The 19,194-nt window shown below is 41.9% G+C and overlaps 1 protein-coding gene across 1 annotated transcript in view; it reads right to left on the bottom strand.

The window, feature by feature from the left end:
- ARG2 (arginase 2) overlaps window positions 1-19,194 on the bottom strand; it is a 24,011-nt gene extending 4,817 nt beyond the window's left edge. Inside the window, exons 1-4 of the mRNA XM_076344837.1 lie at window positions 19,046-19,194; window positions 18,804-18,876; window positions 4,285-4,462; window positions 3,227-3,386 (exon numbers count right to left, since the gene is read on the bottom strand). Of these exons, the coding sequence (XP_076200952.1) occupies window positions 3,227-3,386; window positions 4,285-4,462; window positions 18,804-18,876; window positions 19,046-19,162 (528 nt within the window). The 5' untranslated portion in view covers window positions 19,163-19,194. The remainder of the gene's footprint in view (window positions 1-3,226; window positions 3,387-4,284; window positions 4,463-18,803; window positions 18,877-19,045) is intronic.

The following is a 19,194-nucleotide window of genomic DNA, read 5'->3' as shown; positions in this document are numbered from 1 at the left end:
TGGCCAAATGCTTTATTTTATTTCATAGCCAGATGTATCACTTTTATACTTCATGTTGTCTGCTACATGGGGACATTTAATTCAGTAGAGCATTGACCAAGGTCATCAGCCCTGGATATGTGAAGGATTCTGAAAACAGGTGAGAAAACACCTAAACTGAGGGACTTGAAACAGCCTGGGGGATTTCTTGGCAGGTGTGCTAATTTAAGCAGTTGCTGCCCCATCAGTTCCCCCTGTTCTGTTGTGCCAGGACAGCTGTTTGTAGGGTCATACGGTGAACAAGGGCTAGGACTTGATGTGTCTCAAAAACTAACCAAGCAAAGAGACAGTGCTCCTGACTCGGGTCTCCGGCAATCCCACAGAAGATTACAGCAGCTAAACTGAGTTGCTGGCATGGGGTCAAGAACAGTCTAAACAGATTGTGCTACTACCTCTGTCTCCTGTCATCTTGATAGTGAATGAAGAACAAGGAGCCTGGAGATGCTGGAAGAGCAGTACCAGTTAGTAGAGATGGGCAATGAATCAGGAAGATAAAATGTAATCATGCAGGCTGTTTTGCTCTTTTTATATCCTCAAAGGAGCTGTTGTTTCTCTGTGGTTCTACAAAACAATCTAGACAGGGAACCAAGTGCTAACTAGCCCTTCCTGAAACTATTAGGTTGGTGACCAAATCTTGTGACCCAGAGAGACAGTTTGGTGGAATTAGGGGAGTCCACCCAGAGAAGCATACACACAGATGTCTCATGGTGGGGAGGGGTTACTCAAAACTCCCTTCACAGCATGAGTGAAAGCAAGGAAGGAGATATAGGGCTCACTGCAAGATCTCTTTTGTCCTCTCGCACTGCTATGCAATGTACCCTTTGACAGGATAGAAACCTCCTTGAGAAGCAAAGTGCAACTGGTTAGTTTGTCTATTGCTTTGAGAAAGAAGTTATGTTAGCAGAGTGTGGGACTAGAGTAGCCTTCTTGCCGGTGGCAGACAGTTTTAGGATTCAAAAAGAATCCTTCCAAAGCAGTCAGGAAAGGACAGTATATTTTTTTGTCCTGTTATCAGCGCAACTGCTCTACTGGATGAGAGTGAGCCACATGCACCTGTTCACACATAAAGGTTCCCTCCAGTGAGTCAGATATGTAGCCAGACAAGCTATTGTTGAAGGCACATTCTACTACTGCTAAACAGCTGTTTAAAAATTTATACTGTTGTAGAAGCCTTCTTGTACCAGCAGGACAGATGTTTTTCCTCCCTCTGAACAGGAATACAGTATGGTAAGAAAACCCTCTAAATGAGTACACACTTGTTTGTGTAGCTGCAAATACAGGTTGTCAGATGTTTCTGCATACGCTTCCTGCCAGCTAGAATTTAGGTGGGCTTGTGACGAGATCTCATAACCAGCACCATACCTGACTAACTCACCTCAAAGTGTAGCCTAATCTTACTCTTTCTTCACTACTGCTGCTGGCAGGAGGTCTGCTCCCCCACTGACCCCAGAAAGCTCACAGCATTCTTTTAGTAGCTCTAAAAAAAAGATAAAAATACTGCTTTTCTGTGCTGCTCAAGAACTGGAGCCCAGCAGACCAGAAACCAACAATGTATACACAGGAAGTCGATTAAATACTTTTGTCCTATGACAAAAGAGGAAAGTGGCATATCTTACTCTGCCTTTCTCCTCCTTCCTCAGCTATCAAAGAACTTGGCTTTGTTCTGTTCTTACCAAGACATAAACCGTTCACCTTAGTTGAGCTCCAAAATTCACAAAATTTTCTCTTGCTCTTCCCATCTCTCCTGCAGAAGTGGATACAGTTGCCAAAAAGAAGAAAAATATCACCCCCTTTAACTTACGGGCAAGAAACTAGAAATACAGTAACCTTTTATATTAACCTTCTCATGTCCTGGGAGTATTTCAAGAAGCCCCATTAATTCTGCATTACTTTGGGAATTCTAGCATGTTTGTAGAGACCATGCAAGAATTATTAGAAAAAGGAAAGTATGTAAAAGCACCAAATGACTCTATTGACTTGCGGATGGAATTCATTTGAAAGAATTTGCAGGAGAAAAGCAGAAGAGCTTTACCAGATGATAGCAATCTTGCTATGCCAAACAGGTACTAACGCAATGGTATCTTCAGTAGCCATAAAGATGTTAAACATGCTTGATCCTCCTTGGAAGAGGTGTGCTTCCATCAACACAGCACCTCCAACATTTATCAGAGAGAAAAAAGAAATCTAAGAGAAATGACTAGCAGTGCAAAGTGCCAGAATAAAATAGTTTTTCTGCAGCTCCAGCATCCATTCTCAACCTGCAGTTGCTGATCCTGCTCCCACTCTCCAGCCTAAGCTTCAGCAGAAGCAGATTGTCATATCTAAGTTCCTACTGCAAAGGCCCCAGCTATTAAGAATGCACAGGCTGCCACTGTAGTGTCTCCAGTAGATGGTACAGGTATCCGTATAGGGAGATACAGTCTGCAGCTAAGCCAAAAAGGATGTGTGGGCCTTAGGTCAACCTACTGTTTAGCATCTTGACAGTAGCAAAAACTGGCTATGCACATTCCATGTGCCCCAGTAAACAGCTCTTTTTGATAATTTGACCTCTTTTCAAGACAAAGACTATCTCTTTAAAAGCACCCTGTAAGCAGGTACAGCTGTTCTGATTTGTAATATTTGCCAGTGGAGCCAACACCAGAGCAGCCAGTTAGGAGAGATCGTGCAGGAGCAGCCCCTGTCAGGCCCAAATGTCAAAACATGGAAGAGCCAAACTAAGCAGAAGAAGCATGCAAGATATGCAGGAACCAGCTGTCACTGGAGGTGAGCTCAGCACAGCTCTCACAGGCTCAGCTGGGGGGAGGTTCACTCTTTTACTCAGTTGCTAGAATTGCTGCCATTGCACAGCCTCAGCACCAACTCCACTCATTACATGGGAACGGCACCATGGTCAGCTGCTGCATACAGCTTGTGTGAACTCTTGCTTACTGTACACCCCACGAGGGTGCTAACACAAAGAAAAGCTTTTTCTTATTCTTGTGTATCTATATTTACGTGTGTGTGTGCATGCATTTGTGTGTGTGTGTGTATATATGTGCATGTATACACACACAAATAATAGGCATTTTTTGCTTGTACTCAGATAAAAAAAGTCTGCATTTGCTGCAGATAAGAAAGCATCTCACACCAGAAAGTAAAATGCTCTGAGGATTTCAGTGTAGGCTAACTGTACAAGCAAGTTACTTACTTTATCTTGAAGCTCCCTCAAGAGAAATGAGAGAGGTTGTCCATGGAGGTTTCCAGACTGAGTTGTAAGAGGGGTGTTGATATCAGCATGCGCATCCACCCAGATCACACCAAGGTGTGGGCACTGTCGCGCGTGGCCACTGACAGAACCAAGTGCCAAGCTGGAAGTACAGTAGCAAAGTCTTTAGTCACCATTTCTCCTTCAGAACAACTACAAGGACAATGGGAAGTCTCTGCAACTTCAGTCAGCAGCGTTGTCATGTTTCAACACATCAGACATCCGTGACAATAAAGGGTGCATCCCATACAAACTGCATGGCATGCCACTATCGTGATTCCAGGAGACTCCAAGTAACTCTACAGGACTATACTAGTACTGACAGATGAGAAAGAGCTCTTTTCTCTCTCCACTGTCGCCCTTCCCACACTCTAATCTTCACCTGTTCTAGCTCCAAATGATCTCTTAGAAAAATCTAGTGTGCTCACTCATCAATTCTGCTATTCACCCACTTTTGATTCCAGTCATGACACCTTCCCCCCACAATTCATTCTTACATGCCCTACCTTCTTCAACCAATTCTCAGACCAAAGGTTAGTGAAAAAGAGGAGAAAGAGATTCACATGTTGTAAGATCTATTACAAAATGGTCTGTGTGCAGGCACTACAAACCCATCCTAAGAGTTGACATCCCGAGAGTTGAGGGGCAAGAGACACATCACTAAACATTCAGCAATAAAGAAACCGCAACAGTTCCTAAAGGGACCTGATCACACAAACTTTCCCAAACAGGAAAATCCAGGAAAACCTCATTTGTATGTCTGCAGATCGCAGAACAGCCTGGACCTAAGCAGTACTGTCTTAGAAGGTCAGATTTTTGTAGCTGTCTTCTATGTTCCACCGTAAAAGCCCCAGCAATAAAATCAAAATGCTGCTACCCTATGGTACTGCCAGGAAATGACCCCAAGTTGTTCCCACCGTCCCCTTATTTTTTAATTAAATTCTTATACTCCAAGTGTCAACCCACAGCATGCACCACTAATTGCTTCTAGTTCAGCTCACCTGTGATCACCTCCTATAGTCACACAGCTGTGTCCAGCGGCTACGGCTCTGCTTACAGCATCAGCCAATACCTGGCTGGCTAAACCCACTGACCGTGGATATAAGATCAGGTTGTTGTACAGTTCATCATTGGGAACTTGAGTGAAATTCAAATCTCCAAAGTCATGCACTTGGCATCCTGGAAACACAGCAGCAAAAGGAGAAAGTGAGTTAAGTAAGCGCCCAGAGAAATGTTCAAAATACGGTCCCCTCAGAAAATCAGTTGGGCAAGTATGAAAGGAGCAACGGGAAGGGAATGGATTCATTTGACTATTTGCATGCCCTTGCAAACAACCATGTCACAACTTTACAGATTAGAAAGCTTAAGATAGTATTGTCACTGTAATATAGCGATGAGATACGACAATCATAGAAAGTCACCTAGAAAAAGTTTGGGGTTTTTGAATTATTTCTTGGCAATTTTAACATGAAAAAGTACAGTTTGTATTAGCATCTTCCTTCCCAATTAGACAGATTGTATACAGCCTTAAATGAGCTCAGTTGTTCAAAGATGCCTAGGACTAAACATTTCACTAACTATATGTCCTGGTTTCGGCAGGGATAGAGTTAATTTTCTTCCTAGTAGCTGGTACAGTGCTGTGTTTTGGATTTAGGGTGAGAACAATGTTGATAACACACCGATGTTTTAGTTGTTGCTAAGTAGTGCTTACACTAGTCAAGGACTTTTCAGCTTCCCATGCTCTGCCGACTGAGAAGGCTGGAGGTGCACAAGAAGCTGGGAGGGGGCACAGCCAGGACAGCTGACCCAAACTGGCCACAGGGATATTCCAGACCATATGATGTCATGCTCAGCATATAAAGCTGGGGGGGAAGAAGAAGGACGGGGGGGGACATTTGGAGTGATGGCGTCTTCCCAAGTAACCATTATGCGTTGGAGCCCTGCTTTCCTGGAGATGGCTGAACACCTGCCTGTCCATGGGAAGTAGTGAATGAATTCCTTGTTTTGCTTTGCTTGCATGTGCAGCTTTTGCTTTACCTATTAAACTGCCTTTATCTCAACCCACGAGTTTTCTCACTTTTACCCTTCCAATTCTCTCCCCCATCCCACTGGGGGGGAGTGAGCAAGCGGCTGTGTGGTGCTTAGTTGCCGGCTGAGGTTAAACCACAACACTATACCTAAGTCCTAACAGTTATTTTCCATTTTCAAAGCCCACAAGAATCCAGGCACAAAAGTGCCAAGTTGTTACCCAGATCGGAAATTTTCTTACAGTACTTCCAGGCAACTCCATGGAGGATGCACTAGTGCTTTGTAAGAGAACCTGTCCATTTTCTCAACGCAAGATGTTCTAGAAGGCATTTTAATTCTGGGGCTTTGATTCCAACATTCTTTGAGATCCTATCATTGCCAGTTACAACTTAATTGGCTGTTGAAGCCTGACAACATTCTGGGTCTAAGACTCAGCCTTTCCTAAAATGTATTTCCGTCTACTTACCCTGAAAAGGAGTCAATTCACAGAGTAGGAAACAAGGGAACATTTTTGAGTGTTGTTTCCCCTCCTCCACTCAACTGGGAGCATATTTATTAATTGGCTGCATTTAAAATTTAATTCTCTTTCATACACATTATGGAGCTTATCTTTGAAGCTCTGCTGTCCGATACCATGTGCTTTCTTAACAGTCATTTAGATAGATACCAAAATTTCTAACAGTATTTCACAGGCCAGAGCCTCTCATTTTCAGATGGGCCTGTTGCTGCAGGCACTGACGACGACTGTAAAGGCCCCAAGGTATTTACAGCTACACCAACAGTGGCTTAATAAGTCAAGACCACCCTGAATACCAGTCACGCCTGTCCCATTTGTTCCTCAGAATCACTAGTCTGTCTGCAGTTCAAAGCATCCAGACCAGAGCTTGACATTCTGCCTTTAGCCATCCTATGCCTAAGAGGGCACTTTGGAAAATTAAAGCAAGCAAGTCAACATGAAGAAACAGCCCACCTGGGGCCCTGGGCTTCCTGCTTGATTTCCATTACGCCATTAGTCTAGGTCTGTGAATTTGCTCAGTGGCAATAACATAAAAGTAGCATTGAGAAAAACATGACTTTATTATAATTTATAATTATAATTTCAAAAGGAGTTTTGACTGGTGAAAACGGCTGAGTCACTTGTGAGAATTAGGTGGCTGGGAAATAGGCAAGCATCCTTTTTACAGCAGGGACATAGATGGACATATGTCAGGGTATTTGCTAGGAGAGGACATGTCAGCTGAGCACAGCTACTTGACAAAGGACTAAGTAAATGTAGTCTCAGCAACTCTGTGAGAAAGCACATTATCTGCAGAGACTTAAAGCAGTAAGCTGGACCATGACATACCACGTCCTGGTTTTCAAAAGGCAACACACGCATACAACAGCATTTTCTTCCTCCCTTAGGCAATACCTAATTATCCAGCAGGACTAAGACTGTGGAATTTAGAGCCCATTCTGTTCAGATTTGAATGTGCTATCTGATCTCCCGTGTGACATTTTTTACCCTCTGTTTCATTCTGCTGCTGTGCAGAATCGGAAAAGAGTTACGAGTTCCGAGAGATGTTCAATGAATGTCAAAGTCTATTTTTTCTATTTGTGTCTTCCTGCAAGGCTACTTCTCACACATATACACACTGCTACACATTTCAAGGTTTGACCAAAGTACGTGAGTGTGCCTGGGAGGCAAGTTTTGGAAGTAAGACTTCAAGACATTGCATCATTGAATAGGTATCAAGAGCTTTTGGAGACACTGTACAAGTTAATAATACCTTTCATCTAATACCTCTGACATCTGTGGGAAGTAAATCTGCAGCTGGGAGCTGTGTTCAGTGACTTACACATTGCAGGACAGCACGTTACACAATGTAGTGGAAGAAAGGACTGCCACTTATGTTTTTTTCTCTCTTATAGGACATACAAGCACATCACAGTATTTTTACCCATTAAAGGATGAAAAAGAATGAAAGGAAACTATATCATGAAGCTCCATCTTGAGATCAGTGTAAAACAAAGAACCAACCATGCCATCTTTCATAACTGATTCCTTAAAGTGCTAAGATTCTTCAGGTCATGCTCAAAGCAGGCCAAACATGGCAGATTCTAGCAAGTGTGTTTGGATAAGTAGCACTTGTGTTCAAGAATTTCTTTCTTCTTTATCCTGCCCTCCTCCCAATCCCCATTTGTAAAGCAAGAAGACTTGGTTCAGCTTACAAATAAAAAAGCCATTCATTTCTTATGATCACATCAGGTTCATACAGCTTACAATGTGGGTATAGTAGAGATGGATGGACAGACACACACTTTTGGGGTCCAGAATTCTGGGATCTTGTCCACCTTTTGGACAAATGGTACTCTCGTATCTCCTGCATTAAGATGCTTCTCTCTAGTTATTTTTATAAAAAAGCCTAATGTCTGTTAAAGACAATAGATGCCTTCAGTTTTTGTTACCATCTTCAGAAGTCTATTGTTGTTCAGATAGAGTTCATAAATGGTGTAGCAACTTCTTTTCTCAGCTTTGTGCTTCCCTCTTTTATTTAGGCCCACTGTTTTTATGTGCTTGCAGAGGATAGCTCAAGTTTCCCAGGGTGATATGAATGTTTTCAGCCAACCATCCAACAGCTATCTGATTAAGATACAGTTAATCTCAGAAGTACAGACTAATCCAATCCTCGAACATTAATAGTATCTTTTCTTCCTACTATTTTTTTTTTTAATTGTGCCTAGAGTTTTGAAAGCTATGATTAAATGACCTTAGGGCAAAAGGAAAGCTTAGTGAATAGATAGTACACACACACAAAAAATTCACAATACATAGATAAACTGTGTATCCTGAAGTGATTAGAAGTGTGTGTGTATGCGCATGTGTGCACATGTATTTATTAGGATTGACCAGATATTGAAGAGATGAACTCAACATGTACATTTGTCTTAATGCTTACTGAACAGCAAAGAAAAAGAATTTGTCAAATTCTTTGACAAATTATTGATGTATTTTCTTAGCTTCTATTTAGAGTGTCTCAGATGTTAGTCTAATACTTAGACCCAAATTGTTTTCCATTTCATCTGCCTGCTTGAACATAGTTTTGATTTAAATAAATTAAAAGACTTACTTTCTCAACTACATTATTTTGTCCAACATAGAAATTGCTAAATGGATAGACATGCTGTAGTGCAGTGCAATCTGGTGGATCTTGCTGTTATTTGGCCGTTAGTGAAAGATTTATATAATCCACCACACCAAACAATATGCATTTACTTTCTTTGGTAGTTGGGGCACTCTCTATTTTAAGATACTAATAGCTATAAACAAACAGCTTTTTAAATCAGCATAGAAAGTTAACATGAAGAATATATATGGGGCTTTTAAAAGATAGTAGATCCAAGTTCTGAAAACTGGAAAAAGATGTGGGCAGATAGGAAAGCCAGCTTCTTTACATTCATTAGAAAGCACAGCATCCACATCATTTGTCAGTGCAGCAGATCAGGTCTAACCAGGATTGAAGTTCTTTTTAAATGAAACAGTGCCCTACAGTACTTACAAACTAACCACCACAGACATTTTGCTAGTAACTAAATAACATGAAATTAAATATGATCAAAAGAAGCCTTTTGTTCCACTTTCAAGCTCTAACAGAAATTACATTCAAATGAAAAATGTATTGTTTGATTCATTAGTCAATTATCAACAGCACAGAAAATTTATAACAACCAAGTCCATACAAGTCAGCTTCATCAGCACTCTGGCTCAAGAGGACATCACTTTTTGAAGTGAGGAAAACAAAAAAACCAGGCTTGATTCATCTATTTCTGTTACAGGAGCTTGAAAGAGGTATCAGGGAGATGGAAGCGTCAATCTGAATATGAACACACAGTATAATTGCATAAATAAAACACATGTGCACAACAGTCCTCCTGTTAGTATGAATAATTAGTGTATAAAGGCAGCACACATCTCTCTTCTACAGCTGAAGAGTGCAATCCTCAGTGGTTCAATGCTCACCCACCCCACCCCGGCAGAGATTCATCAACAGGGCTGTTTGGGGCACATTTCAGCCAAAAACGAATAAATTAGCCTGAAACAGTTTGTACAGTAGATCTTCCCTAGGTCGATTTCTTTTGACCAGAACAGGTTAGGGAAAGGTCACACAGGCATTCAACCAGCAGACCAGGGGATGGAGGGCAGTCATTTCTTCAGTCTGCACAGCCAGAACCAGAACTTTACCTACATCTGGTAAAGGAAATCAGCATTTTTCATAATTAGGAGCCAAACTTGTACTTAGGCAGAAATACAAGTTAAGAACACATTTAAGAAAACAAAGTTTCCTGCATGCCTTTTCAAATAAAATATCAAAGTAGCACTCGGGCTCAACCCAATGATGCTTATAACTGGGACATAGGATGCCCTTTAGCAAGCTATATGACAATGGTGATGTTCACCTATCATCTTAAAATGCAGTTCATTTATTCAGCACCCACAGTAGGCAGCAGTTACAATAGCAAGTAATTTCCCTGCACAGATTTAGAGAAAATTTTCTTCTGTGAAAGCAGGTGGCTTGTAAGTCTGGGGGCATTTAACCAGAAAACATCTGGGCAGCAGCAGGGAAAGCCTCTCCATCTGTCTCTACTAGGATGCTGCACCAGAGCCAGAAGCAGCAATCTGACAGAAGAAGATTCAGTTTTCAAAATCCAGGCTGTCTGCTGACATTGCCCAATGGCATGCTACTGTAACACAGTTATAACAACTCTCCGAGGCAGCAAACAGGAATTGGAACAAAAACATGTGGAACATGAGATAGAAACAATGTCCTGATACTGCCTGTTTACACTGGGTATTTGTGAACTAGAGGTAAAAAAAAAATAATCCTAAATTAATGGGAAAATTAAATATTTCCCTTTCCGGGTTTCTAAACCCTGCTGAACTACTTTCAAAGGAATCTGGAAATCCCACTGTTGTTACATCTTCATACCATGTGTTACATAAAACCGCTCACATGAAAGCATCACTCCTGCAAACTGTTTTCTCAGATTACAGCCCATTTAGCGAATCACCACAGACACAGAAAGGCTTTTCGGAAAGCAATGAGTATTATGAACAATGCTGATAGACAAACTTAGCATTTTCCTTCCTGTGAACAAAACAAAGGGCTACAAGCTGTTACCATCCTTCTTTTCAGTATAAGCTCATTGGCTTATGGTACGGACTTCGTAATCCTTTGTCAGAGACACCATCAAAATGTTGCACAACAGCAAACAAATGACTCAATTCATTACGACCAGTGCATTCTAAAGCCTATTTTAAGACAGTTTTAACCCTCCAGAATTATCCGGGGGGGGTGGGTGTGTGTGTGTAAAAACAACTATATAAACGAAGGGCATACTTTTGTTTTGCATGAATATGAAATTAGGCTAGCAAGGTTCCCACTACAAGAGACTGAGACTTCAGCAGCCTAGTTTAATCATAACCTTCTTGCTTGCAAGTTCTTAACAGTGTCTAATTACCTTTGAACAGAATATATAATCTGCTGGAAGAAATCTCCTATTAGATACAAATACTTGATGGCTCAATAGGTTTCTGCCAGCTCTAAAATTTCACTTCCTAAGAGGGAAGTTCATGTCTCATTTGTTTCCACCCTGCCTTTCGGCATTCTAAAAGGTCTGGTTTAAGACAAAGTTTCTGTATCTGTACCTATTTAAAAGGCTTCATCTTATACAACAGCAACAAGCAAAACCAATTCCAATTGCTACCCCAACTCTGTAGTCTCAAGGTGTCCTTTGCATAAAATGAGCCAAGAAATATTTTTTCCGACACCAAATCGAGCAGCCACCTCATTTCCCTTTGATAACCGTTTATAACTTTAATCTCTTATGAAATCCAGTGTGCTTGACCTGAAGAGGTCTCCAAAAACGTCAGTATCAGGTGTTGGGAAACATTTGCACTGTGGCTTGCATCACAGGAGACAAGGGTGCAGCTATTGCGGTCTGCCACTCTGCTGACAAACCCTGCACAAGTTCTAATTCCCTTCAAATAAGCTTAACCCAGAAACAGTTCCCGATAGCAAGAACACAAGTAGGCACTTGCAGCCATAGGAAGTCATAATACCAAAAGAGCTCTCCTCAACAACAAGCACCTTGTGCTTTAGATTGTTACAGAAGAAAGTAGTTATTGTATTAGTTAACTCAGACAGGTAACACTTGAGAGGAAGGGAGAGCAGAATATATCAGAGATTACTGAAGTCCTCTCCCCCTCCCTCTTAGCAGCTGCCAGAAACTAACATCAGACCAGCTCACTACTTCATACTCAAATGAAAGATCTGATTTTTTTGTTTGACTTCAGTGCCTCATTCCCTGCTTTTCACCAGGTGGTTTTACAACAGAAATTTCCACCTTCCATCCAAAAATAATCCTCTATACCATATTCACATAAGCACATACCTGCCGTAGGTATCTTGGTCTTGGGAGTCCACAGTGAGAGACAGGAATAAAGGTTCAAATGAAAAAGTACTAACAGATTCTGTGCACCGTAAAGCAGATCAAAACCCAACTCATTACCTAAATTTTCCCTCTGTCATCTCCCTTTGTGCCCCTCTCCAGTAACTCCTCTCCTTCAACACCATTCATGGTAAAAAATAAAACAGCATGTGATCTGAACTTATTCCAATCCAGAGATAATTTTATGGGTGCAAAAATTCAGCTAAGTCATGTATTAAAAACTAATTCTGTGGTATAAAAATATCAAGGATGAAGGGCATTGCCATAAAACCAGAGAAATACAAAACCCCCAAGAGCTCTGTTCTTTGGTCCTTGAATCTCATCTGCCTTTATTGAAAGATTAGGAAGAAATAATCAATTCAGGTTTCCTGATCTGCATCAGCATAGCTTAATTTTTTTAGATGTATTTAAACTAAACTGATATGAGGAACAATTACGATTAAAGCATCTAGTGAACTTTACCCCAAATTAACAAAGTTTCTTTTAAAGCCAACTTCAGGAATAATGCACAACCTGGAATATGCACCAGCCAAATGGGAGAGGAAAAAACAAACAAACATCAAATCAATGACTGACGCAAAGCTTTTCATTCCAAAGCAAAAACAAGCAGATGGTGTCCTCCATCAGCGTGGGGAAGGGAAGAGAATCAGAACTGACCTACTGCAAGGAATGCTCTGACTCCATGTACTTTCACTGTTGGCATTTTTCTAGTAACTGCTAAGGCTAATTGTAATCATGCAAATATCAAAGGGTACAACATTCAAAAGGATAAACTATAACTGCTGTCAGAGCACACTCCCCCCCTTCTAGGAGCTTAGCTTCCCGTGCTCAAGGCAAGCTAGCCGATGAGGTCTGTTGTGAAGCAGCAACCTAGAAACAGCCTCAGTGGAGGCGTCCCCAAAACAGCTCTCCTCCAAAGCCTCAGCAGGGCTCCTTCTGCCTGCCTGGTTATCAGAGTCAGCTCCTGGCTGCCTTCCCTCACAGAGTGGAGCAGCACCTGCCCTTGATGCATTCTGACAACTGGCGTAATTTCAAAGACTCACTGCAAATACCAGTTACGACCAGTCCATTTGACTGTGCTTTGATTTTTGTCAAACCACTGGTCTTTGAAGCTAACCAGTCATGGCTAATCGACATTTGAGAGGCAAACAAGAATAACAGAGTCTCTTGGATCTCTATCTATCTCTGTATAAATAAAAAGAGGTCATTTATTCTAGTTCCGGAAATAAGCTGCAGTACTATATAAGCATGTTTTACTGATTTTATTAAACAAAGGTGTTTGTGCATGCTTGTGTCTGAGGAAGAGAAAGGAAAAAGAAGAGGACTGCCATTTACCTGTTCTGTTTCAGGGAAAAAAGGAGGGGTAGGGTGTGCCTGGGTAAAAAATGGGCATTCCCATTTCTGCTTTGTAGGGCAGAAGACTTAGCTGTTAGTCTAACATCTTTATGCTATATACTAACCGATTTTTTCCTGAGGATGTTCCTAGCAAATTAAGACTTAGCTTTGACAGTACTGACAGCAGATGTGATCAGAAAGAATCCATGAACAGTAGCATTTCTCATCTCAACAATGCAGAGATTTAACTAAACAACATGCTGCTTAAAATGCTAGCAGTTACCTAAAGTTTTGTATCCCATTTCAACTTTATCAACAGCAGAAAATGTGAGGAAAGAGGCTAAAAAGACAGCTCTTGATGTTATCTATACAATAAATTTAGACTTTGTTGGAATTCTACAGATTAGAGATATTTGACTGGCTCTACTAAACTAGAAAGAAACTCTTCTATGTTTCTTTTCAAAGCTCAGTATTTTAAACAATTGAGATAAGAGCTAGTGCAAAGCTAAACTAGATTCTAACCCAAGAAGACTGAATTCTGACAGATCTTGTTTCTAACACAAATGGATCTTTGTCAAACTACAGTCTGTATGTCCAATCTTAATTCAAAGATAGGGCAAGCAGAATGGTACAGTTTATCAAAGTCTTCAGGGATATAGGCAACTCTTTAAACACATATTTACTGGATGGACTGATGAAAATTATTTTCCCAACACTGCAGCTGTAACTCTTGCCAGTCCACATATACTGAACCCCAGCACCAGTACTGCATTATGCATACCTTGGTGCATAATTGAAAGACTATTCATTTATCTTCCTCTTAAACCTTTCATCCGAGAAGATTCAGAGTGGAAAAAGAGGAGATATGAAGTAGCTTCTACATACAATTTATTGTTAAGACTGAAACTAACCATGAGCAATGTTGGCGAGACAGCAAAGTTGAATTGCTATTTTTGGCAGCAGATGTCAGTAGGAGTCCAATGGTTTTAGGCAAAGCAGGAGCGTATCTCGAGTCACATGGGGATTAGCAGCTCCATTCCTTTTAAAGAGGTTACTCCTTTCTGAGTCACTACACTGACCTCCTAAATCCTACTACTGAAGAGCTTTGTTCCAGTCAAACAAAAGACTAGTAATGTGATGGTCATTCTCTTTGACAAGTCTAGCTCTACTTCTGTCTGTAGGCCACGCCTCTGCAGTCCACTAACTTGTCAAACCAGTAACTCTGATCCAAACTCGTTAATCCGTTCTAGAGTAATCCAAACCCAAGTTTGACTAAACTCAGCAACCGAGCCACATCCAGCTCTAAAAAAAAAAAAAAAAAAAAAAAGAGAGAGAGAGAGAGAAGGAAATCAAGAGCAGTCAACATACAAGAATTAATACTTGGGAAGAAATTTTATATTAAAGTTGTTCCTATGTTAGCAACAGCAGAGGTGCTCTAAGTCACCTCAAGGGCTATAGTCATTAACACAACAGCTATCTATTACTTACAAAAATCTGAGAATGGTCCTTCTCTCCTTCAAGTAAGAGGACTAGGCAACACTCTGGATTTAAGTTTGATCAGATTCTCTGCTTAATCTGCACCAAACAGGAGAAGTCCAAGAAATTATCACTTTAAAGAACTTCATACTTTACATCTTCTACAGCTTAGGTCAAGTGCACCTGTCGCCTATCTTCCCCACTCCTTCTCACCAGAAGTCCAAAAGCCTCCACATATTGCACCCATTTCTCTTTACTGCCAGAACAATACACAGCCCTGCAAGCTTTGTACCCTCACCTCCCCCATGCCAGGGAGTTACAGGTCTCTATTTTCATATAGCACTTTTACTTCTCTGGCAAGATGGAAGAGTTCTTTAAGGTGTTAATATTTTAGTTTCCCTTAGGGGAAGAAGCAAAGCCAAAAGACAAAGATCACCAAGGTGAATAAAAAGCCCCACAGACTTAGTCAGTTATATTTTAAATTATAATGCTACAGACTTCTACACCCACTGTTTTTGGCTTGGGAGCTGGACTCCTGCTACATTAACTCTCCTCCTGAGTACACCTTGAGCTACTACCAACACATAACAGTGTTCTCTCTGCTTGTAACGAGGGGATAAAAGTCAAGTTAATGGCTCAGGTTAATCTCTGACAGTCTGGTACAGACTAGCGATACCATCTGCCTCTGAGCTCCCTCTTCGTGTTTCAGCCTAAGCATAAACAAGCTGTTCATAGGCAGTCACCATTTTAAGCATCCATCATTTTAGGCAGCCAAGAATTCATCACTCCATGTAGGTATAGTCACAGTCTCCTTGAAGGGAGGGATCCCTCTCCAAAAAATAGAAAATGGAGTAGCAGCTCAGGACACTGCAATAGGACTATGGAAAAACAGAAATTAGGATCGGGTGAAAGCAACAATAAAATTCCCTCCCAAAGATACCAGCCAGTGAAAGCAAAATGCACAACAGTGCAAAAAGGAAGAAACAAAGGTCTAGTGTTCTCATTCACTCTGATGTGGCTTGAGCACTATCAATGAAGTCATTAAATCAGGCATACAAACATATGAAAAGCCGTGTGGTTGTTTGCTATTCAAAGTAACAAAGTATATACACAAAAGACTAAAACAAACAAATGCAGTGCATGCATCTTACTACCTGAATGCTACATTTTAGAAGAGACTTCAGAGCATCTTCATTTTATGCAGGTCAAATTGAATTTGAATATAGGAATGGAAAACGAATAAATCAAACTTTACAATTTCAGGCAAACAGAAGAATCTGATCACCAGAAATCTCTTCTGCTTGCAACAAGTGAGGGCAATTTTATTTGAGAGTTACTGTTAATACAGAGTTTTTATTACAGGAACGCTGCCTCCTTCCCCCATCTATACTTCCTTAGACTGCCCAGAATCCACCCTCACTCCTCTGCTGGGAAGCATCATTCCACAGCTGGCCTCATGCCTGGTTCCAAGCTTGTAATGACAAGGAAAATCATGTTTATAGCACTCCCTCACATCCCAGTTAGGGAACGGGGGCATGCAACAACAACAAACACTCCCACACACACCCAGACCCTACGGACACAAATGCTTCAGAAGTAGCCAATACATACAGGAGAACAGAAGCCCTATATCTTAGATAAAAGTTATTTCTTTTTAAAGGAGAAACCTGGTCTGCTGCAGTACTATTTACCTGCTCCTGGAAAACAAGCAACAAGGTCCTATGAAAACTATTAATTCTTTTAACAGATAAATAGAATATCCAAGTTAATAATGAGAATAATACTGTTGCTCTTCTTCAATGTATGAGAAGAAAATTCATAGTGTTAGAAAGCAGCTAAAGTTTTACTGCCAATTCAGTGTACCACAGGAGTCCAAGCAATGGCACTATTATCACATTACAGGCAGAGCTATCCTGCCAGCTCAGAGAAGAAAAGACAGCCCATACACAAAAACAATCATTTGTTAAATTTCCATGAACAACAGATGTGCACAATACAAAAAGCTACATGGTAGTTTCCTCCTCAATCTACCACCCTACCCTCAAGCAGGTTGTCTTTGCAAGATAAACAACTACTCTGTATGCTGGTGATGGTCATTGTTTCAGGATGGGCCCTCACAGCAGAAACTGTTACAATCCATGTGCCTTCTGAACCTGTTCATAAGAGAGCTGCAGAGATTTAAGAAGCAATAAAGATCAACACCAACTGAAAAAATACCCTACCCCAGTGGAAGAATATGTCAGCAATAGGAAACTGCAACTGCAGGAGGAAGAAATCCCAGAGCCTTTAAAAATTGTAAGGGAACAGCAAGAAAATCTCTCCATGTGCATTACTGATTAATGAGTACGGAGTCCATAAGCAACTAAACAGTGAAAGTATTTTTTACCTTCCCCTTATTTTTTAGTTTAGCTTGCTTCATTTCTATCCCCACAACTTTTTGTTACCAGAATTCAGAAAGGGCTTGTATCCTCCTTTCTTTCTACCTTTTCCAAGTTCCTATTGAAGTGAGCTTGTGTCATGCAAATTAATTTTTTCTCTTGGTTTGCCTTTTTTTTTTTCCCCAAAAAAGAAATCTTACAAAATGGAAGTATTAGATCTGAACTACTTGAAAGAGAACCCCAATCCTTCCAGTATAGAATTCTGTCATCAATATAAAAATAAACTGCTGCCTACAGTCTTGCCTAGAATAACATATCCTCCTTTCAAATCTGGCAACTTTTTAGCTTAAAATAAACTCTAAGCACAGTAACATCCAGACCTGCTTTTATTCCAGTATATAAGACCTCTTTTAGACATGCTCTTCAATGTTTGTAGAGCTTATAGATCATGCTCACTAGAATTCAAATATTGCCAAGGATGGCATACATCTCAACTTTGCACAAAACAAGACAGGAAAAGAATGTCTACTCATTTGATTGCAAACTGGGACTTTTCAGCTTGTGAATCATAAGATATGCAGGATAAGCCTACAGGGCTGCACAGAACAATAGCTTCTGTTTTAAAGAGGTCTTATAATTCAGAATAAATTTGCTGGAGGGTTATTAGGAAATTATCTTTGCTCTGCATGCATCTAAATTCCACTAACGCTAATCACACATAGAGCAGATAACATACTTCTTTCTATAGTCCACTCCTGCAATCCATCCCCATCATACAGTTTTCCATAATGCTTTTTTAGAGTAAAGATTCCCCAAGACAGAACTCAGCTTTACAAGTTTCTATCCCTCATGTCCTGTTTCTATTAACTGTGATACAGTTTTCTGCAGTTCTCAGCTTGTAAAAGCAAGAGATGTGAGAAGTCCAAACACAATTAAGCGCACGGATTTGCTTAAATAACTGTAGTGGTAACAGTGAAAAGACCAGAAACTTTCCATTCACACAGTGCTATTTGCAAGTGCTTTCAAAGCAAAGCTTCAGATAAGACCTTTGAAAGCACTTGCAAATAGCACTGTGTGAATGGAAAGTTTATGGTCTTTTCACCGAGGATTTCTCCATAAAGTTCTGAATTTCATCACCTGAAAGCACGCAAGTGTTTTAGGAACAAGGTAAGTAGCTGGTAATGAATATGGAAAAAGCAAACACATGACGTGAGAAATCGAGGAACATAGTCAAGGGTATTACTGGACTGGATGCACTGAGTGCACATAACGTTTTAAATGGCCTCACGTTTCTCTAGCTTTTCTTAAGTCAACATGGGAACAGCGCACACTCCATACATCAATAAAGCGCTCAATGTGCCAACACAGGAGATGGGGTACACCGAACTGTTTCTGGGAAGCCGGAGGACGTCGCGGTCGCTGAGGCGGGAGACCCAGGCTCTCTTTGTTCCGGGGAACCCCACGAGGCCTCCGGTGCGGCTGTGCGCTCCTTCGGGTGTTTCACGCGCGGGAGCGGCCGAACAGCACGCACGAGCTGCTATGCGACAAGTCACCCTTTCCCGATAGTGCAGAAACGCGGCAGGCATCGCCTCCCCCCGGGCACCGGTGGCTCAGAGGCATTCGGGTTTCGTGAAAGGAAGGAATCGTTTCCACACCCACCCCCCCGTGCTCGCAGCAAGCGGCTGAGTCACGCTTCCCAGAAACGAGCTGTGAAAGCTGCCAAGAGAGGAGGAAGACGAGGGCAGCCCCGCGGTACCCTCCGCCCCCAGCCCCCGCCCCGGCGGCGAAGCCCCCGACGCTGCACCGCGCCTCACCGAGCCCGGCCAGCCGCTCCACGAGCCCCGCGGCGCGGAGGGTAGCGGGGCCGTGATCCACTCCCCGCCGTTTCTGCGAGACAAAGAGAAGGGGGATGCGTTAGCCAGTGCTGCCTGCAGTCAGGTACGCGAGCCCCGCCGAGGGGAAGGGAGCCTGCGAGGCGAGGCTGCGGCACCCGCCTGCCCCCTCGGCGGGGCGGAGGACGCCTCTTCCCCCCTCCCGCCTCGGCCGCGATGCCCACCTGCCCCCTGGAGAGCGGAGCTCCCACCAGCGCTACGGAGTGCGCCTGCTTAGGCAGCTGGAGCCCCGCGTCCGCCTGCTTGCGGAGGAGCCGGGCAAAGCTGCTGCGCAGGGCCATGATGCAAGCGCCGCGGAGCCGCCAAGCGATGC

This window comes from Aptenodytes patagonicus, chromosome 7 (assembly GCF_965638725.1).
Source record: "Aptenodytes patagonicus chromosome 7, bAptPat1.pri.cur, whole genome shotgun sequence".
NCBI lineage: Eukaryota > Metazoa > Chordata > Aves > Sphenisciformes > Spheniscidae > Aptenodytes > Aptenodytes patagonicus.
Note: the sequence above shows the minus strand (reverse complement) of the source record. Positions and strands in the feature narration are given on the sequence as shown.